Below are 22,983 nucleotides of genomic sequence, written 5' to 3'. Positions count from 1 at the left end.
TACCTGCTGTACTATCACTCAGTGGTCACCCCTCCCCCAATACAATTCTTGGACAAACAGTTGGCTGCTCAGTGCAAAGGCTATAGAATATGAGAGGACACCATACCATGCTAGGAAATAAACCCAGTTTGAGAGCATGCTAAACATGTACCCAACCACTGTAGTATATCCTTGCACCCCTGCACTCAGTTTTGTTACGAGCATTCACTATACTATCACAACTCAGATTACCACTGAGTTCTCCCCTTTAAGTTGCATCAGAACCATCTAGAGCAGATAAAAACAAAGTATTGAACCCCACTTTTCAGAGTAAATGACACTAAAGCCTTAATCTTAAAAGGTTTTCAAACCACTGATATAGATTATTACTATCATTCTTGAAAGTTCCTTTGTATTTTTTTTTTTTTTTGGCTTTTTGGGTCACACCCGGCATTGCACAAGGTTACTCCTGGCGGCGCTCGGGAGACCATATGGGATGCTGGGAATCGAGCCCAGGTCGGCTGCTTGCAAGGCAAACGCCCTACCCACTGTGCTATTGCTCCAGCGCCTCCTTCGTATTTCTTCTCAGCCAATCTCTGGCCCCAGGAACCATTCTTCTGATTTTTTTTCAATGAAGATTATTTGTAACATTCCTAGAACTTCATATAAATGTGATCACAATAAACACTATTTTGTATAAGACTGCCTTTGTTTTGCATAATGCTTTGATTGCTGAATTATCTCAACAATCAATAGTCTATATGTATCAATAGTCTGTTCCTTTGTGATATATAATACTATAAACTGCATGATTAAAATAAACTGCATGACTAAAATAAGCTTTAAAATAAAAATATTCACTGCTTGATGGAGACAGTTTTATTATAACTTAGGCAAGAGAAACCAATCTGCTCCTTCAATACCTCCTTAGTAATCTCAGGTAGATATTAAAATTTATCACTTTAAGTTCTATATACTACCAAATACTAGAACAATACAACTGCATTAAGTTCTCTGCCACTTCCTAAAAAAGATTGCTTTAACTCTGTTGTCCAACTGCATGCTCCTCGTTTATATCTGATGTCATCAAAATGAGTTTTATCAAACTATATTTCTACCAAGATTCTTACATGATTATGATTTTCTAAGACATAAATTTACTGCAGAGAAAGATAAGCTCTTTTTTATTTCCTAGTACTCACCTGAACTGCTTTGAAAGTTTATTCAAAGGTATATGAGCTTTTTCTAGTATATACCTTGAAACTCTACCAGTCCCTACTGATTCAAAATTCAATTCTCTATCAGTTCTAAGTCACTACAATTTATTAGGTATTTGGTTAGTAACATCACACTTCTTGGTACCAATGTCTATCTTTGTTAACTGCTATAACAAACACCACTAATTTGGTGGCTTATACAATAGAAAATTTATTCTCAGAGTTCTGAAAGTTAGGAAACATAAGAATATGGTGCCAGCACCGTTAGTTTCTAGCCAAGACACTCTTTATAGCATGTGTATGGTGATCTTCTTGTGTGATCACACAGTGTCGAGAGAGCAGGGATATAATCTTTCTCATATCTTTCTTAGAAGGGCACTAAGTAAATTCATGAGCATTCTATCCTTATGATCTACTATCCTTCATTTCATACAGTTCATTATAAGGACAAAACACATGAATTTTCAGAATTCCTTAACAATCTTCAAGGGATCCTGAGCAAAGAATCAGCTAAACTACTGAAAATTACATGGGTAAATCTTCCCGAAGGGAACTACAACCTCTAACCATATTAAATGAACAGTGGGGTTAAAAAAAAATCAGACTTTTTAGGGAATAATTGACACCGGCTCTAACCTAATGCTAATTTCAGGAGACTCAAAATATCACTGTAGCCCACCAATCAGAATAGGGGTTTACAGAAGCAGGTATCAGTGGAGAATAACTCATAGTTGTTTTTCACACTTACAGAATATACATAATTAGAAATGATATATTCAGCATTTGACAGAATTCCTGTACTCGTTCTTCAGTTTGTTGAGTAAGGTTTATTATAGTGAGAAAGGATATATGAAAGCTACTAGGATACTTCTAGCTAGCAACAAATTCCTTATTTGGGAGCATTACTTCAGTCCATTTAGTGAGTAACCTCAAAAGCTGCTGGTACAAATAAAAAGAGGGCTTTGCAATAAGTTGTTAGTTGTCTAGCCAAGCTGCTCTACTGATTGGGTCATATGATCCAGCAGATCCAATGGTTCCTGAAATGGCAACGGGAAACTGTCTGAAGCCTTTGGCACGCCACAACTTCGTCCCTCAAGGTTTAGGAATACAGTCCTACCTACTGTCTTCCATGGTTAATTATTTATGAAAAAAACAGCTCTTGGTTCTTAGTAAATACCGAATATCTAGTTATATGTCACCAAATACCATGCAAGCTGAGTTCATGAACAGGGTCTTATCAACCCCACCAATTCATAAAGTTGGGGATGCATAGCACCACTCTATTATTAAATATAAGTAGTACATATGTGATTAAGGAAGAGCAGGCCTAGAGAAGCAATGAAGTTACAGTAAGAAGTTATAGAAAAAGTATTGGAGTATAGCTCTAAACATTTTAGGATAACATTGGTTAGTCCTTCCTTGCCACAGGGAGCTTAGGTTTAAGCTGGCTCTAACACTCCTGTTCCTCTGTTTGTCTGTAAACTCTTCTCTGTGCTCTCCTCCCCAACTAGTTAATCACCTTTTCCCTTAATCAGATTCTGTTAACTTGTAAGATCAGATCCTTCTAGGACATTGAACTTGTATTGTAAGTTAATTATTGCTTTTCTCTCTTTTCCATACTTTACCTTAAAGCAATGTCCTTTCTGTATGGACACAGGAAGACAGTTTATATGATGCTCTTGTAATTTGGGAGTTGACTGACTCCGAATAATATTTACTCCCGGGTATCTGCTTTCTCTACTCAGTTGCCTTTAGTTCCTAGCACCCCAAAAGCAGGGTCCCAACTTTGAGGGACTGAATAGACCCAGGGCAAGCTGTTGAGCTACCCTGGCATCGAAATGGGCCAGGCCAAAGCGCCACAATAACTCAACTACAAGTTGAGGGCATGATCATGGACAAATGCTATCATGATCCAAGTAACGACGAGACTAGGACCCTGCCGGGGTTAGGAAGATTAACCTGGCCTGAGGATTGTGGTCTGAAATGTCTAGTGAGATGTCCCCAGGAAGAACCAAACTTGAAGTTTATATCTCTTACTGTGCTCATACAGAATGACATTGCTAGAAATATTAGAAGTAGATTTACAACTATTTAAGTTGATTACTAGCCAAGGAAAAAAGAAAGTGACATACCCTTGTTTGGATCCCACCCTTGAACAGATTTTCTAGTAATCTAGAATAATCTCCTTAGATGAGATTTTGTCCTTGAGGAGTGGTTTTACCTCTCTTTGTTGATTTGTTAATGTTCCAACCCACCTTTGTGTTACCGCCCTATGTGATTGCTTATATAAACTAAGACTGTAAGATCCGAGGGGCTGAGAGACAGAAGCAGAAGGGAAATGGAGACTGGAATAAACTGCAATTGATACCGACCAGCCTGGCACTCATTCCTTCCTTTGCCTGACCATCACCATCAGCCTCCCTGGGGAGGGGGAAGTGGCATGAGACTACTGAACGCAGGTAGAGGGAGAGATAGAGCGCCGCTGCCCTTTGTGAACACACAAAGAAGGACACCAAATGTCCCCAACCTCTATACCCGCTAATTTGCCTTCTTCCTTGCAGTCTGTAACAACAATGATTTCACTGAACCAGAAGTTAAGACTCATACCCACCTACACTGAGCTCTTAATGCCACTGAATCAACAGACAAAAAAGAGTTTACCTGAAATACAGGGGATTCTATAGTGTATCTTTTAATATTAACATGCCTTGTAAATAAGTTTAATGGAGAAGCACAATAACCCAATACAGGGTTACTAATGGCACAGAGACTTCATAAAAAGAGTCATAACCAGCCGAGATACTTTAAGATTGCAAAAGAAGTGGGCGGTAAGGAAGGCAGTTATGAATAGCAGATATGATATTACAGAAATAAAAGGAGTTGGGACCAGATAGATACTAGAAGGCTTAAGGCACTTGCCTTGCAAGTGGTGTATCCTAGTTCAATCCCCAGCACCACTTGTAATGATCACAGAGCAGAAGCAGGAATAACCCCTGAGCACAGCCGGGTGCGCATCCCCCCAAAAATAATTAGGAAAAAAAAAGAGAGGGAAATAAAGACTTTTAATTACTATAATTATTTCCTACTCATTTTGTTATGAACACACTTACACACACATGCATACTCACAAATATGAACATGAACAAACAGCATGCACACAGATATATTATTTAATCTTATTCCCCTACAATGTGACGTTAGATATACTGAATTCATACTGAAATATTTAAACACTGCTAATCTGACTACAAAATATTTTAAAGTTATAGAACACCAAGGAGAATAATAAACATCACTATGAGAAGAGGTTAGTGAGTTTTCAGTTGTTTGTTTTTGGGCCACTCTAGCAGTGCGGAGGGTTTACTCCTGACTGCTCAGATTTCACTCCTGGTAGGGCTCAGGGAATCATATATGGTGCTGGGGATCAAATCCTGGTAAGCCAAGTGCAAGGCAAGCATCTTACATACTGTATTACCACTTGGCCCACATTTTCAATTTTGTGGAAGTCAGGAGGAACTATGCAAGGAGGAACTATGACCTTGTCATTATCTTTATTTAGAGACTAAAAGTTTAAGGTGATGTATACAGTTCAAATTTGGCAAGAAGTTGATGAATTTATGGTTCAACTTCACCAATTCCAGGGTTGTTTCAGATATCCAGGTAGAATTTTTTTCTGGGTGTACTGGATACACTATTTTCATGAGATTATCATTTGAATCAGTAGATTCAGTAAAGCAGACTGCCCTTTTCCAGGTGGTGGGCATCATCCACTATGTTGTGAATCAGATTAGAACAAATGGAGAAAGGAAGGCTTTTATCATTCTCAGTCTATCTGTGCTGAGATACTAATTGTCAGCTCCTGGAAGGAGATTTAACCATTAGATCTTCTGGTCCAGGCCTTTTGATAGAGATCTATCTCCACCCGGTGTCTTTTCTGGGCTTCCTGTTTGAAGATGGCAGACTGTGAGTTTTCAGAGCTGCCACAATCATATGAGCTATCTCTTTACTCTTTATAATTCCTTCCTTCCTTCCTTCCTTCCTTCCTTCCTTCCTTCCTTCCTTCCTTCCTTCCTTCCTTCCTTCCTTCCTTCCTCCCTCCCTCCCTCCCTCCCTCCCTCCCTCCCTCCCTCCCTTCCTATCCTGTTAATTCAGCTTCTCTGGAGAACCATAATACAGTCCCTTCCAAGATAATCCTCAAAATCTAGCAACTATTCTGACTTTTTTCAATACAAATTAGCTTTGCCTCTCTTAGAACTCCATAAAATGGAATTATAGTACGTACGCCTCTGTGCGCTTCTTTCTGCAAAGTGTTTATTATTTATTAGTGTTGCTGCATAGAGTTGCAGTTGGTCCTTTAAAACATGTAGTATAAATTTCTTTCATGAAAGAAATCTTGTTTTAATTACAAAGGCTAGGAAGAGATAAAATAATGTTTACCCCCTTTTTGTCATTGCTTATATTTTATCATAAACTAAAAAAGACATAGTCTTGAATTAAAATTAATTAACATGAGCAGCACTTGATTTTCTCTCTCTTTTGTGTGGGAGGGCACACCTGGCAGTACTCAAGAGTCAGTTCAAGCTGCATGGTCGTGGGCTGCTCCTGGAGATACTAGGGGACCACACAGTACTGGAAATCAAACCTAGCCTCCCGTATGCAAAGAATGGGGTATGCTCCAGCTTGCTGAGCTGCTAGTTCTAAAATGCTTAAATATTATGTATCAAGGACCTAGGCATGTAGCTCAGCAGTAGATGTTCTGCAAAACAAAAAAATCGACATAAAATTTTACGTACCCATCATGGGACTACGAAATGAGACCTCTGGCACTACAGAAAAAGTAGATAACCTCTGGTACACCATAACCTGTGTGAGACTCTCCAAGCATGCACCAAGTGCGGAAAATAAAAAACAAAAAACACCCACAACCAAGTGTATGATTCCCAGCTATTATAACAACAAAGGGAAGGGTGGAGGGAAAGAGTAATGAATTTCTGTCCAGGAGACAGGGTCAACTTGAACTTCAAAAATAATTAAAATAAAAAAATTATAATTGCAAAAAATTAAAAACATAAAAATCTATCAGTCACAATGATATTAAAATAGATCAATCTTAATGCCATTAAAATATACTAATTGCACTTAGAGCTTAATAATTTTGAAAACTGAAAAGTATCCAGTATTTCCCCTATCTTTTCTGTTTTGTACTTCACAGTAACTAAGTAGTTAATCAAGATAAGATTCTTATTTAATGAGGAACCATAGATAATTACATGGGAAGTAACAAAATAATTAGAAAAAAATTTGCAACATCTAGCAGAAAAAAAAGATTTAATCAGCATTCAAACCAACTCTGAAAGATGTTGAATAGAAATGTCATAATAATAAAACTTAAATTCAAAGATCACTGAAAATAGGACAAACATATGCCTCCTGTGGTGATACATTAAAATTAAATACCATTTAAGAAATTTTCTGGGCCTCTACCCCAAAACTGAACTTCAGTGTTATTAAGTCTATAGCACTAATCAAGAGTTTACAAGAAAAAAGAAGGTGGATAGAGAAACAACTTAAATGACACCAAAAGAAAGATATCTAAGAAATACAGAATGTGGAATATTCTATAGGAAAACATTTAAGTGGCATGAAAATAGAAGTGAAGAACTTACTATTATAGATTGAAACTTAAGAGCTCTATCAACCAAAACTGCAAAGCAACTATAAAAATATATTTTAGATATGATCAGGGAACACTGTGAACACTGACCAGGAATGACGCAATAAATTTAGTAAGATTTATTCAGATATAGGTAACAATGGTATTCGGAGTGTCTTTTAAAGTCACTTCTGTTAAATGTGTATATTAGAGTAAAAATAGATAAAATTATATCATAGGCACGAATTATTTTAAAAAGTATCATAGACAAGAGACAGGAGAGATAGTACAGAGGATAGGGTGCTTGCCCTGCACACGGATGTCCCAGGTTAGATTCTGGGACCCCATATGGTCTTCTGATCCCTGACAGGAGTGATTACTGAGCAAAGAGCCAGGAATAACCTCTGAGTATCACTGGGTGTGCTGCCCCTACACCCCACAAAAAAGTACTCTAGACAAAAAATGAAATAAAGGTGGAGAAGGGAAAGATTAAAATAAGACTGGAAAAAATTTGATCATTTTTGTTAGTTTGGTTTTGGCCACACCGGCAATGCTCAGGGCTCTGCACTCAGGAATTATTCCTGGTGGTGCTCAGGACCATACTTGATGCCACAGATTGTACCCAGATTGGCTGTATGCAAGGTAAGCGCCTTACTGCTGTACTCTCTGGCGCTCCAAATTGGCACTTTTTAAAGTGAGTTGATCTTATCTATCTAAAAATTCCTGAAATTGGAAAACTGAGAGAGACATACAATTTCCATTCATGAAACTTTTAAAAGAACACTATAGTTCAATTTTACACTGCTATAGGCATTACCACATATTTTATAACAAATCTAATAATGTAAAAACATAATCAGCCTGTATATTTACTTATAGATCTCAATGTCTATAATCATATTATAGCAGTAAGATAAAACAAACTTCTGTAAAAAAGAGAGAACATTTCTTTCCTTCATTTTTGGCTCACCTTCCCAAGCAATGCTTGGGAGGCCCAGGAGAGGGTAAGGGATAGAACCAGGACTGGACATAGAAGTTATGTGACTTAACCCCTGTAATATTATTTCTTTAGATGCTGGAAGATGCCATCTCAATTAGTAATTTAGAAAACTTATTTTTATATAGAGCAATTAAATAATCAAATAGGGAAGTTAACAGAACTATCCAGTGTAACAACTGAAAGTTTTTTTTAAACTCATAAATTCTACAAAAAAATGAACTAATAAATTTCATGCTATGTGTTATTAGAAATCAAAATAACACTCACATTTTGAAGGAGTTGCTCAAACCAGTCATAGCCAGTATCTCTACACGCTGCAACCTAAGGGGGAAATAAGGTGAAACCATCGAAGTTTGAGATTAAAAAGCAAAGTAAAATATATATCTTTATATATGTATATTTAAAGATATATAAAATTATATATAATATATAAGGACATATATATAAATATATGTTTATATATCTTTATATTATATATAAAATATATATCTTCTTTTCTTTTAGCCCGCAGAAATATATCTTAATGGTCTATGAGATAGCCCATTATAAAGCTGTTCATGATTGGGTTTCAGTCATACAGTGTTCCAACAACACCCATCCCTCCAACAGTGTACATTTCTCAGCACCAATGTCCCCAGTTTTCCTCCCACCACTTCCCAACTCCTCCCCCCAAAGCCTGTCTCTAGGACAGGCACTTTTCTTCTCTCCCCCAACTCCTCCCCATCTTTCCCGCCCCGCCCACCCCTCTTCCTTTTGGGCACTGTGGTTTGCAATTCATATCCCTTTACCTACTTTCAACACTCAGTTCTTATCCAGTGTGATCATTTCCAACTATTATTGTCATACTGGTCCCTTGGCTGTCTTACCTACCCTCCGCCCCCACCCACCCCCGATTTGGTGGAAGATTTCAACCACTGACCAGTCCTCCTGGCCCCTGTGAGAAAGTTATTTTTATGTAAACTTTTCAGTAAGCCAATAATTTACCAATGTTAAGACAAATTCAGGAAAAAAAGGGGGAGAGGGGCAGCCCCATACCCAGTAATGCTCAGGGGTTATTCTTAGCTCGGTGCTCAGGGATCACTCTCATGATATTTACGGGATGCCAGGGATTGAATCTGGGTAGGCCACAAGCAAGGCAAATGCCCTATCCACTGTATTATCACACTTCCCCAAGTTCTAACATATCCTGATAAATATCAGAACAATGTATTGAAATTAAATTTATTTTAATCAATAACTTGAATCATACACTGTCAGAAAACTATATAAAGTCTAAACTGTATACAGTGCTTCCTCATTTTTTCCCTAAATATCAGGTTTAAAGACATCATTTTATAAAGAATCAGTATAAGATAAGTATGTTTGAAATATGAAAAGCAATCTGGGTACAATGCATAATTAAACATAATGAAACATAATATTTTCTGAAAAACAAGAAGTACTATCTCATTACAAGTTATTATTCCTGAGTTATAATTTATTAATTCACTTTCAGTTTCCAATCACTGGACGAATTTAAAGAATTTTAACAGTGAATGCCAAAACATGGGATATGTAGGAATACCAATCTCATCCCTTAAGTATGTCCACAAGAAAGCAATTTTAAAAGGTTAACCAACTATCCTGATTATCACTCCCCTTTTTAATACGAAGTAGACCTCATTTAAATTTGCACCCTCAAGGATTGTATCTTTGTTTCAATCCTTACCACATCAGTGATGTTTAAAATTTTCCTTGTCATTGCCTCTTTGTCATTGTGTGGAGTTGGGGTAAACCAGAGTTTTTGGAATGTTTCATTTACTAATTTCTAGGGAAAAAAAAAATTAAACTAGGTAAGTATAACATGTCAGAAATTTCAATTGTAAGTTCTCATTAATGTGCAAAGAAAGCTATAAATGTAATTACTCAAAACTATAAATTAACATGATTAACATGTAACTAACCACAAACTATTTTGGTATGAATTCTTACTTCTTTATGCAAAGACTGTATCTCAAAATTGTAATCCTTTTCAATTTGGTGAAGACTTCAATGATACTACAACTATGAGCTCAATTTCTGCCTAATGTAACACTTAAAGTTGTCTTTTTCACAAAATCTGCAGCAAAAGGACACAAGGGTGCTCTTGGGAAGGTGGGAGGCACCGGCCCCTCCCACCGCCGAGATGTGATCCCGGGGGCCGCACACATGTGCGGCCTCTCCGCAGCTGCTCGAGCGTGAATCCAGACCCAGCAAAACCTCTTTCGGCATGGGCAACTCCTCGCAGAATGTCTCCAGCCTGAGAACTAAGCCTCGGCCCCGTGCCCGCCCAGGAGAGGAAAGGTATTTCTCTCTCTCGCCTCTTTCTCTCTGGGGATGAAGGGCAAGGTGTCCGCCATATTAAGACGACCACAGATTGGGTTTTGAAGCCTGCAATGATCCAATATCTGGAAGAAATCTCCCTGGACTTAGTTGTTCAAGTACAGAAATTCAAAACCACGCGGCCGCAGTAGCCTTCATTTGTCTTCACAGTAGGTCTGACTCTAGTGGGGTACTCCTAACAACAATAGTGAGGTTTGTGTTGAAATATTGAATGTAACCAAAGTAAACAGAAAGTAAAATGAAACTTATCAGTTACAAGGCGGGGGGTGGGGGTGCGGGATGGGAGGTGTACTGTGTGTGTTTTTTTTTCTTTTTGGTGGTGGTATATGGGCACTGGTGAAGGGATGGTTGTTTCAGCATTGTATAACTGAGACCTAAGCCTGAAAGCATTGTAATCTTCCACATGGTGATTTAATAAAATAAAAATTAAAAAAAAAAAAAGTTGTCTTTTTCACTGGCTTCTTTTGGGGGGTGGAGGGGATGCACACCTGGTGGTGTTCAGGGCTGAGCTCCTGGCTCTGTACTCAAAGGATTTTACTGGGTGCCAATTTTTGAACCTGGACTGGTTGGGTGCAAGGCAAATGCGTGATCCAGCCTCTCAAAGTTTTTGATTTAAAAGATTTTTACTAATTTTTGAGAAGCTGTAACAAACAAAAATAAACATATAGATAATTCTGTATGTAAATTCACCGTCAGGATTACACTTTCAATAAGTATTTAATAATTTAGAAAACCAAGTGCACACCATTTAAAAACCCAAACTTGCGTGTGATAATAATTTCTCTGTTTAAGACAATGTTTACAATGACATTAAATGTTGTAATTGCTAAAGTGATTGAAAAAAGTAAAAGTAAAACTTTTATTAATATAAGATTTAGAAGTGAAGTATGAATGTATTTCTTCACTTTAGTCTATTATAAAGTAAAATGATTCACTTGAAAAAACATTTTTTTGGTATTTGGGCCACATACCAAGCAGTGACCAGAAATTAATCCTAGTTTGCTCAGGGATCACTCAGGGGAATCATATGCAGTGCCTGGGATCAAATCTGGGCTGGCTATCTGCAAGTCAAGCACCTTTGTCATGTTACTATCTCTCCAGCCTCACTTGGAAAATTTTATATGCATCTAAGTCAACAAATTTAAATAATATCAAACATTTATAGAATTAAAAACAATAAAAAAATTTAAAGTAGTGAATGTTTCATCTTACCTTAATGCCCTCTTCATCATTAACTCTGCGAATCATTTTTACACACATTTCTGTAATTTTTGGAAATGTTGGTTGTTCAATACAGATGTCTCTTAGAATCTTTATTACCCTTTTCCTGACACTGATACCAGTATCCTGAGAACAGAAAGCCATTTTTAAATATCAAAAGAATCAAGAGAGCTATTATGCATATTTGATAAAATGAAATTAGAACACAGTTATCACCAAGAAGTATATATGACCACTAATGGAAATCAGCATGAAGACTGCTTAAAACACACACACACACACACACACACACACACACAGTGCACACATTAGGCGGGGCAGGGATGCAGATCTGTAAAGCACATAGCTCACATATTTTAGGACTTAGGTTCAATCCACAGCACTGCAACAAAAACAAAAACAAAAACAAAAACAACAACCCTTAAGACTATATATGACCCAAACTAAATATGACCCAAACCTTCTTGGAATCAAAACACAAAAACATTTATTCAAAGTCATAGACACACCAATGTTCCCTGGCTAGGATATAAAAACAACCAAATATCTGAACGAATAAAACAAGCTGTAGTGGGCGTTAGGGGGAACCCACTGGTGAAGAATGTGTCGGTAGAACATTATACACATGTATCCTCTTGAACGGTATTGTAAATTCCAGTGCATAAAAAAACCAAAAAGTGGTTTTATACATAATGGAATCCTACCATTCTGCTATAAGAAAAGATGAAATCTTGCAATTTGCTGCAACCTGGACAGAATTGGTGGGAATCATGTTCAGTGATGTTAAGTCAGAGGGAAACGGGTAAACAAACAAACAAACAAACAGACAAACAAAACAATGAATAGTATCAAATGATAACCAATCCTTGACTTACAAATATAAGATTACTAAACTGAGGAGAATAAAAAAGGCAGACTAGAAATAACTTAAGTATAATGGTGGAGGGTCTTATACACTTTGATGGTGGAGGTAATGTAACTATGTTTTTTCAAAACTATAATTATTTTGGCTTTTTTTGGGACCACATCTGTAGCGGAGCTTAGGGACTATAAGGAAATCAAACCATGGTTGTTTATCTAAATATTAATACACTAACTAGAAATATATATGACTCCAATGTTTACTAAAGCATTATTTGTAACAGTCATGATATGAAAACAATCTAGGGTCCACTGATGAATGACTGAATAAAGAAGATGTGGGAAGGAGAAACAGCTCCATGGGGAGTACATGTCCCAGAGCAGAATGTCCTTGTTGGCCCTCAGCACCACTAGGTATGTCACTGCCAGGTCCCAGCACTGAACCCTTAGAGCCAAGAATCACCAGGAACACCTCCTAGCCTACATGAGCACTAATGGCAGTCCTTCTTCATACCATGTCCCCTGAAAAATGTGATTATTATTGATACACAATAGAATATACTACTCATCTATTGAATATTACAAAGTCCTACCATTTACAGTAAGGTCAGAGTAATGTACTAAGTGAAACAAGTCAGATGGGGAAAGACAAATACATGATTTTATTCAATCGGAAGATAAAGAAATGAACAAAACGAACAACAAACAAACAAAAAACACAAATTCTGAGAACACACTGTTGTTCTTATAGGGACAAAAGGATAAAGGGTTGTTAAAACAGTAATGGAAACCTGAGGTGACAGTGCTCAACCCCTTTTAAATTTTTTTAGGAACCATAGCCACTGATGCTGGTGGCCGAAGGCCTCTTCCTGACATTTCATTCCTTGACTCAACAGTGTGGTGCTCAGGACCATCCCTGGCACCACACGATCCCCTCAAACACTGTGAGGAGCCCTGAGTGCTGAGCCAGTTGTAGCTATCCAATATTGTAGGTGTGGCCTCCAAAAAAGAACAAAAATAAATAGAAAGCACTGGACACTTTATGTGTAAAATTAATTTCATTATGCCCTGTCCCAACCAAGGAATACTTTTGGATAAATTGCTAGAGAAGACATTACAGACTCTTCCAGAGCACTGCTTCTCAAGAATTTTTTGAATGTGACTACCTTCTGATTTTGCTTGCTATCTTGGCACCAACGTCTTACAAATTAGCTCCCTAGTCCCATACTATATCCTCATTAAAGTTCCCCAGATTGAGAAACACTGCATTAGAGAAGACTATAGCACTATATGAAGAAAAACTCTTCCATTATGTCCTTAAATTTGCTTGAACCAAGATTTCATGTTAATTAAAGATGAGAGTAATTATAACTGTTATACAATATTCTGATACTAGTCTAAAGGTGATAAATTTTTGTAACTACAGGAATATCTCAATTTGTACTAATGAATTAATATGGGTGCGTAGTTTGAGATGCTACAGATATTAAATAATATCAACATTTCCTTTTTTATTATTTTCAGAGAAATGATTTAAAATACATACAAAATTTCAAAAAAGAGTATTTAAGTTTGTTCTTAAGACTTAAATGACTGGGTTCATTTGCAGGTTATCTGGTTTGTCACAATTAAGCTTTTAGGGGAACATGCAGATATACATAATTAAAATCTATTAAAATCTATTTTCAGATTTCAGAGCTCTGTATTTAGCTCTCAGTAATTCTTCAGGTATATACATAACACACACACACACACACACACATACTTCTGCCCCAAATGTTTAACTATCACATGTATTTTTAGTCATTTATTCATTGAAAAAAAGATCAAAAGGTAAAATAACTGAAGTAATAAAAATTTCTTGATTTGTTTTTATAAAATTAAACAGACCTCCTTTAAAAATATTCATTCTTAGGGGCTGGAGTGATAGCATAGAGGGTAGAGCATTTCACGTGGCCGACCCGGGTTCAAACCCCAGCACCCCATATGGTCCCCCAAGCACCGCCAGGAGTCATTCCCAAGTGCAGAGCCAGAGTAACTCCTAAGCATTGCTGGGTGTGACCCCCCCAAAAAGCAACAAAATAAATAAAGCAAAATAAAATAAAAATATTCTTTTTCAGAAATGTCTTTAGTAATGGATTAAGGAACAGACATATACAATTGACATATTTTTCAACAATAAAAAATATCATCAGAATAGTAAAAACATATTTATAAACATAAAGATAACATACCAATATTCTTTCAATCAGCATATCATAATACTGCTCAGCAAGCTGAGGTCGACAAAGGACAAATCGACCAAGTAATTCTACTGCTGCTTCTCTGACACTAGTGGAGTTATCCATCAATCGTCCATGAACTCCTCGCTGCATATCCAGCTAAAGATAAAGAAATAAAGTACAAAATTTATGCTAAGTAGATCTAATGCTGCAATCTAAATATAATCCTCAAATTAGGAGACTCATTTATGCTTTTCTTTACCCTTGCTAGAATACTGGGGTCTACAGCAACAACCTCAGATAAACACTTCATGGCTTTTGTTCTGACGGCAATAGCATTTTCACCAAGAACTCGGAGGATCTGCCAAAAAAAATTTCATATTTTCATAAATTTTACAACAGTTAACAATTAACAAAGCAGAACATATAAATGTACAAAAGAAATAAAAACAAATGCTTTTTAAAATCTCTGGTATTTTTATATTCGTAAAATTTAATTAAAATCAGTAAAAGAACTGTTATCTTACAGAACAAAAGTTAAAAGTCAGTACATGTGCTAAGTGAGACTTTCTATTATTTAGTCCAGCTTCTTACGAGGTTGGCAATATTTCTAGAGAAGGTGCTGGAACTATGAGGTGGTTGACAAGGCTGGGGGTTGAGGGGGAATGTGGTAGTAGCCTCAGCTGCAGTTTCTGTTTGTCTGCTTAAAGAAGGTATATTTCTTCAGAGAGCGGACTACCACTTGGCCATAAACAAAAATGAAGTAATTCGATTTCCTGGAACATGGATGTATCTGGATGAAGTTAGAGGGTGAGGGTCTGACACAGAATGATCTCTCTCACATGGGAGATATAAGAGCAAAACTGATCTTCAGTAAGCAGCTTACCACTGGGGTGAGGGTGAGAGGATAAGTTAGGGAAGAGAACATTAGGACATAGGGGTGGGGTGGGAAGTGTTTGCAACAAAGGCAGGCTGAGGAGCAGGAAGGAAATTGAAGATTTTGGTGAAAGAAAGTGGACACTGGTGAAGGTACTGTGATGAAACATTGCATGTCTGAAGTATAATAAGTAATATTGAAATAATAGTAATGAACAAAATTTTTAACCACAAATTCAGTGATTCAATTTTTAAAAAACTTAAGAAAAATAAAGGTAACTTCTAGGGGCTATTAAGTGTTATTTTTCCCCCACGCCTCTGAAAACAGGGATGGTCAGCAAAATAAATTTGGAAAATTCTGTGCCTGTTCCATTATCCTGGCCTTCTCAATTAAACCTAGTTTTTACAACAGCTATGACTCATTCGCATGGAATTGTGGCCCCACAAAAACCTTGCAGTGTGTAACCTTATTTTTTATTTTTTTTTGGAATTGGGGTCACACCTGGTGGTATTCAGGGTTTGGTCCAGGTGGCTGGAGCACCATATCTGATGCTGGGAATCGAACCTGCTGGATCAGCTGCACACAAGGGCAGGGCCCTACTGGTTATATAATCATCACCCTGGTCTCCAAAATGTGTAACTTTAATAAAAAAGTTACAATGCAATAACTGTGTAATAATAAGTTTATGACATCATTCTACCAAGTGTATATTTATACAACTATATATTTATCTGTAAATATCAATGTGTAAAGGGACTTCAAAGATATTTTAACAAATATGAATACAGAAATGAGTATTACACTATTTTTTGAAATATCTGTTCTCAACAATGAAAGTACTACTCCATAATTACTCAAAATTAGAAAAAACAATGTATCAAAAATTCTGGTTGAGTTTACCTGTGTCAAATAAATATCAAAACTCTGGGCAAAAGGCCTCATAGAGGCCAAGTATCGAACAATCAAACAAGCATCATCATAGTCCACAGTATCAGAGTTCATCCTACAACAAAAAGTCATTAAAGTTTTATTTAATTTTCACAAAGCACTTAAATAAATATTAAAATAATTGAAACAATAAACATGCTTTCTCTCTGGATCTTACTTTAAAGTGCTGAACTGAGAAGGTGTGGTTTTGATAATACTTCTAAGAAACTTTTTCCTGTTTTCAGCTCGATGCATAATTTGACCAGTTGTCTCAACTTCCTTTGCATGATGTGTTCCGTCAGATGATTCTTCATCTTTTTGTGATTTCATTGCCTTTTCTGTCTCCAGTGTTGTGTCACGAAACCACTGGGCTATATAAAATTTACGAGAAAACTGGAAGAGAATTGTGCAGACTTGAGCTTGATGAAATTTCCAATTGACTGCTTAAAGTATACACAATCATGAACAGAATAGTAAGATTTACTTTCAAATATCAGATAAAAATACTATTTAAAAATGAAATTGTGCCAGCTGGGATAAAATGAACAGCTCTTGAGGTAAATATACTAAATGAAATAAGAAAGAAAGCCAATTAATGGATGTTTTCAGCCATATGTGGAATATAAATAAGTCAACTGAACTAGCAACAAACAGTAAAATTTAGCAAAAACTCTCTTGTTACAAAACGGGGGCGGGGGGAAATGGGCTAATAGGAATAGGTAGAGGTAGATACCTATTTTTTGGGAGGCGCAGAGATTAGGGAAACAATTCAGTGGTGCTCTGGTAACATATGCAGAATCAGGGATTTGAACTAAGGTCAGAGGCCAAGGCAGCCACGTGCAACTCATATGTACTGTCTCTCCAGCCCTAGGGGAATCTTTTTGACGGTGGATATGGCAAATCCTATATACTTACAAAGGTGTTAAGTTAGACCCTTGAAATTCTGTAACACTGCAAACTAATGATAACAAAGGAGGAACAAATAGAATTTTTTTTTTTTTTTTTTTTTTTTGCTTTTTGGGTCACACCTGGCGATGCACAGGGGTTACTCCTGGCTCTGCACTCAGGAATTACCCCTGGCCGTGCTCAGGGGACCATATGGGATGCTGGGATTTGAACCCGGGTCGGCCGCGTGCAAGGCAAATGCCCTACCCGCTGTGCTATCTCTCCAGCCCCACAAATAGAAATTTTTAAAAAAATTTAAAGTTAGAAAGCTCAGACTATGAATGATAAAGCTTATTTTATTTTTTCCTAATTTTATTCATGAAGTCAAAGGTAATTTGATAAATACAACTACTTTAAATCTAGAATATATCGGGGCTGGAGTGATAGCACAGCGGGTAGGGTGTTTGCCTTGCATGCGGCCGACCCGGGTTCGAATCCCAGCATCCCATATGGTCCTTTGAGCACCGCCTGGGGTGATTCCTGAGTGCATGAGCCAGGAGTGACCCTTGTGCATCGCCGGGTGTGACCCAAAAAAAGCAAAAAAAAAAAAATCTAGACTATATCTATGAACTACTTCATACTTAAGGACAGTATCACACATCAGTAATATTAAATAGTGGGTCAACTAGAATAGTTTAAAAATGGTTTTCAAATCCTGGTATCCAGGTATAAAAAGGTTGAAAACCATAGATTTAGAACAAATAAACTAGGAGATCATTTTTAGAACAAAAACAAAAATACTGAAATGTTAAACGGAGGAGACATCAATTCTTTCCAAAATCTCACTTTAACTTTGTAAGAAATATACAGGCAACTATTACTATAATATTCTATGCTGAAGCATATCTGTTCCTTTTCTTTCAAACTGAAAATTTATCTCCAAGTTCTTTTGATCACAAATTTCCTAAGTAACAATAAAAAAGCACCATATTATATCATATTGTTTCCTAATATGAATTTTATATATGAACTTTTCCTAATATTCAGTAGCATTAAAGCAGTACTGTCCTCCCATTGTTCATCGATTTGCTCTAGCGGGCACCAGTAACGTCTCCATTGTGAGATTTGTTCTTAACTGTTTTCTGGGCATACACTTGAGCTCTTGACCTATTTGCTCTACAATTTTGATATATAACCAGCAATGTGGGGCTGAATCGATAGCAGAGCAGGTAGGGCATTTGCCTTGCATGCGGCCAACCCAAGTCTGAATCTTCCATCCTTCTCGGAGAGCCCGGAAAGCTACCGAGCGTATCCCACCCCCACGACAAAGCCTGGCAAGCCACCTGTGACATATCTGATATGCCAAAAAAAAAAGCATTAAAGATTATTTTAAAAGAAATATATGGAATTCTAGAGTTCTTCTTGTATGTTAATACACCATATATCATCTGGATGATAGCCACTGTGAGAACCAATTGTCAGGATCTTCTCAGGGCCTTTATTTGTTTTATTATTATTATTTTTTGCTTTTGGGTCAGACTTTGTGATAAAAAGGAGGTTACTCCTGTCTCTGCACTCAAGAATTACTCTGCTGGGGATCGAATCCAGGTAAGCCTCCAGGAAGGCAAATGCCTTATCCACTGTGCTATCGATCCAGCCCCCTTCCCAGGGCTTTTAAAACTTTTTTTTTTTAACTTATGATTCCTTGTTGGCTTAGAAATTCTGTGACAGAAGGAAAATGTTAACCTAACAATGCTTAAAAGATACTTCTGGCAGTGCTTGAGTCACTGACCATACAGTTTTGAAGACTAAAAGAACCCAAGACTCCTGCATGCAAAGAATATACTCAGCCCATTAAGTGATCTGTCTAGCCCATTTCCTTAGACATTTTTACTTCATCATAAACACACTGGTATGAAAAACTGATATACTGGGGTTGGAGTGATAATGCAGTGGACAGGGCATTTGCTTTGCACACGGCCAACTTAGTTTAATCCCTGGCATCCCATATGGTCAGCAGAGTGTGCCAGGAGTTAGCCCTAGGAACTGCTAGATGTCACCCCCCCAAAAAAAAAAAAGAGGAAGAGGAGAAAGAAGAAAGAAGAAGAAGAAGGAAGAAGAAAGAAGAAGAAGGAAGAAGAAGGAGAATATACACAGATACATAGGTTTTTTTTTTTTGGGGGGGGGGCCACACCTGGCAATACCCAGGGCTTACTCCTGGCTCTGCACTCAGAATTAGTCCTAACAGTGTTGTTCAGGGGCCATATGGGATGTTAGGGATCGAACCTGCCTGGATAAGCCAAGTGCAAATTTACCTGTGTCAAATAAATATCAAAGCACCCTATTCACTGTACTATCTCTCTGTCCCCAAGAAATGTATTTTGAAATTAAATTTTATGATTTTTCATGACCCCCATATTCAATTACAAGACCCTATTTAAGGCACAGCAGCAACTCAGTTTAAGAAATTAGGATCTAGGGGCCAGGGTGTTTGCCTTGCACACCGCCTGTCCAGGTTCTATCCTCAGCATGCCATATGGTCCTCAAGTCTGCCTGGAATAATTCCTGAATGCAAAGCTAGAAGTAACTACTCTGACCCAAAACAAAGAAGTTAGGACAGAGCCTAATCTGTCAAGATAATCAACAGATGGACTGAAGAGATATTACAGTGGGTAAGGTACTTGTGATGTATACAGTCAAACCAATTCAATTCCCAGAACCACATACAGTCCCCCAAGTAGTGCCAGAAGTGATTCCTGAGCTCAAAGCCAGGGGTAAGCCCTCAGCACAGTTAGGTGTGGACCCCAAAACAAATTAAAGACAACCAATGAAAATATTTTCAAGAATTCACTGTTACATACTTTTAAAATACTCCAAATTTTCAACTAGAATTTTGTATTTCTCCATTTCAAATATCAGTATTTCAAATAACTTTTCATCTTTATAATACCTTACAATTTTCTTCCAAGCTCAGTATAAATAAATATATGGTTATCTCCCCCCAAAAAGGGCTAAAGAAAATCCTACCACTAATGAAGGATCAGTTTCAGTGTTTTCATCCAAGTAATCAAGCAATGCTTTTTGCAACTGTTGGATTTCATCTTCTCCTCCTGAAACCTAAAAAACAAGACAGATAAGAAAAATCAGGCACTAGTAATGTATTAATCTACCGTCTAGTGCAAACACAAGTCTGAGGAAAATAATAAAAATTAAAAAAATGAAAGTATGAAAATAAAAGTAACAAATACTAATACTTTTGGAGGTGGCTTATTTTTGGAATGCTTCTTAAGTTGTGCTCAAGGGGACTAGAAGACCATTCCCAGAGAATCTTGGGCAAAACAAATCTGAATTTAATGTGAGGCACCCTAGGTGCAGTGCTGAAACCACCTGGTCACCCTGGTAGTGCTTGAGGGCAAAAGGGCAATGTGTGGCAATGCTCAAAGAGCAAAGTGATGCCATGAATCAAACAGGAATCGGGTGCATACAAAGTATACTTTCTAAACAGGTACTCTCCCTGGCATCAAATGTATAGTTTATTTTTGCAAACTATACATATCATATTTCTTTATAGATCATGAAAGAGAAGACAGTTCAAAAGACTGGAGCACATATTTTGCATGTGGGAGTCCAAAGTTTGATCCTTGACATCTCATGGTGGTCCTCTGAAGAATTGTTGGAAGCTGAGGTAGGAAGTAGCAGCCCCTGGACACCATAATCAGGTGTGGTCCCTTACTACCTCCATTCCATCACCCAATTAACAATGTGTCAAAGGATTTTTTTTTTGTGGGGAACAGGGAGGCACATCTGGCAGTGATCAGGGAGATTCCCAGCTCTGTGCCTAGGGATCACTAATGTCCATCATTTATATGGATGAGTGAAAAAAGTAGGAGGAAAGTGAATGTAATTATATATGATAGGATTTAAGATAATTTATTTACCTACCCATTGCCTTAAGTAATCTTTAGTGTTACTATCACCCTTATAAAAAAGTGAAGTAATAAAATACACTCCTTAAATGAAAGCTGAGAAAAAGTGAAACGAAAGACCTTCCTCAGCTTTCACAATATAAAAAGAACACTCAAAAGTGCAAAGTAATTGGATTACTCGTGAAAAACCATTATTTCAACTAAAAAAATTTGTTCACTCAAAAATCATGTATCATAAATTCATTATAGAAATTTGCAAAATGAAAATAAACAAAGGGTTTATATAAATAATTTTATTTGTTTTTAATTTTCTTTCTGGTCCACATTCAGTGAGTCTCAGGGCTTCCTCCTGGCTCTGTGCTCAGGAATTCCTTCTGGTGGGCTCAGGGGACATATGGGATGCTGCAGATTGAATCTGGGTCAGTTGCATGTAAGGCAAGCACCTTACTTGCTGTGCTAGCTTTCCATCCCCAAGGATATATATATATATATATATATATATATATATATTTTTTTTTTTTTTCTTTTTGGGTCACACCCGGCAATGCACAGGGGTTACTCCTGGCTCTGCATTGAGGAATTACCCTTGGTGGTGCTCAGGGGACCATATGGATGCTGGGAATCGAACCTGGGTCGACTGCATGCAAGGCAAACGCCCTACCTGCCGTGCTATTGCTCCAGGCCCCCAGTCCTGAGAATTTATAGAAATAATTTAAAAGTTCCTATTATATAAAAGGCCTTTCTTCCTGTGTGGAGTTTTTGAATGCCCATTTTTTGTAAACTTTTTTTTAAGTGTAGATTTTAATTTGAATTCTCAAAATAAGTTCAACACTAATGTAAATAAAACTATCATAAAGGGGTTGGAGCAACTGCACAGTGGACAGGGCTCTTCCCTTGCATATTACTGACCTGGGTTCAACGCCCGGCAACTTCCAGAAGTGATTCCCAAGCGGAAAGTCAGGAGGAAGATTTGAACACAGGTGGGTTTGACCCAAAGACAAAACTAACAAAAACCTAGTATATCATTTATCCTGATAATTTAATTCCTTATTTCAATACCTGTTTTAAAATTCGTTCTATAGACCCTTGATCCATTTTGCTTGTAACGGCATCTTTCCTCAGTCGTGCAGCAACAGTTCCAAGGTAATCAAGAGATGCTACTCTTAAAGCCATCTCTGTTGACTTGTTACTAAACTGATGCACCTAAAATTCAAAATAAGATTTTGATTTAATTGATTTAATAATATTTAATAGCAATATATAAATATTTATATATATCATTATATAAATTCCAAGTCCATCTTGTACCATTTAAAATTTAAACATTTTTCTTGTGATACTATTTCATAAAGTGATTAACTTTAGAATTTCTAGAATCTAGAATTTTATCATTTCAAAAAGAACTACAGTTCAAACCTCAAGTGTTATCTTTTCAACTGTTGTAAAAATGTTTTTCACGGGGTAAAAGAGTTAGCTCAAAAGGCTGAGTGCATGCTCTAGATGCAAGAGGCCTAGACTCTATTCCTTCATTGCTATCCTATGAGCACTGCCAGGAGTGAGTCCTGAGCACAGAGGTGGGAGTAGCAGGTAAACACTGCCAGGCATGACCCAAAATTAAAAAGAAAGAAATTACCAAGAAGTTTCTTACACCGGAATTCTGATTTCTCTGAAATATTTTGATTTCAGAATATTAAGGTATTTTCTAGTTTACAAAACGTTTGGTTCTAAAAGCTTTGTAAAAATCTTGTTCAAACGTAGCTTAAAAATAAAAATAAGGCACCAGAGAAACAATACAGCAGATGAAGTACTTGCCCTGTACATGGCCAATCTGGGTTTGATCTCTGGCACCCCATA

General features: G+C 37.1%; 1 protein-coding gene across 2 annotated transcripts in view; it reads right to left on the bottom strand.

Moving 5' to 3' along the window:
- NIPBL (NIPBL cohesin loading factor) overlaps positions 1–22,983 on the bottom strand; it is a 212,128-nt gene that overhangs the window by 36,843 nt on the left and 152,302 nt on the right. For both annotated transcript variants that reach the window (XM_055123811.1, XM_055123812.1), the window contains exons 24-32: positions 22,189–22,332; positions 20,231–20,320; positions 16,497–16,711; positions 16,292–16,394; positions 14,777–14,875; positions 14,527–14,673; positions 11,423–11,557; positions 9,558–9,656; positions 8,117–8,170 (exon numbers count right to left, since the gene is read on the bottom strand). In XM_055123811.1, coding sequence (XP_054979786.1) covers positions 8,117–8,170; positions 9,558–9,656; positions 11,423–11,557; positions 14,527–14,673; positions 14,777–14,875; positions 16,292–16,394; positions 16,497–16,711; positions 20,231–20,320; positions 22,189–22,332 — 1,086 coding nt within the window. The remainder of the gene's footprint in view (positions 1–8,116; positions 8,171–9,557; positions 9,657–11,422; positions 11,558–14,526; positions 14,674–14,776; positions 14,876–16,291; positions 16,395–16,496; positions 16,712–20,230; positions 20,321–22,188; positions 22,333–22,983) is intronic.

This window comes from Sorex araneus, chromosome 1 (genome assembly GCF_027595985.1).
Source record: "Sorex araneus isolate mSorAra2 chromosome 1, mSorAra2.pri, whole genome shotgun sequence".
Lineage (NCBI taxonomy): Eukaryota > Metazoa > Chordata > Mammalia > Eulipotyphla > Soricidae > Sorex > Sorex araneus.
The sequence above is the reverse complement of the archived record's forward strand: the minus strand, read 5'-3'. Positions and strand labels throughout refer to the sequence as shown.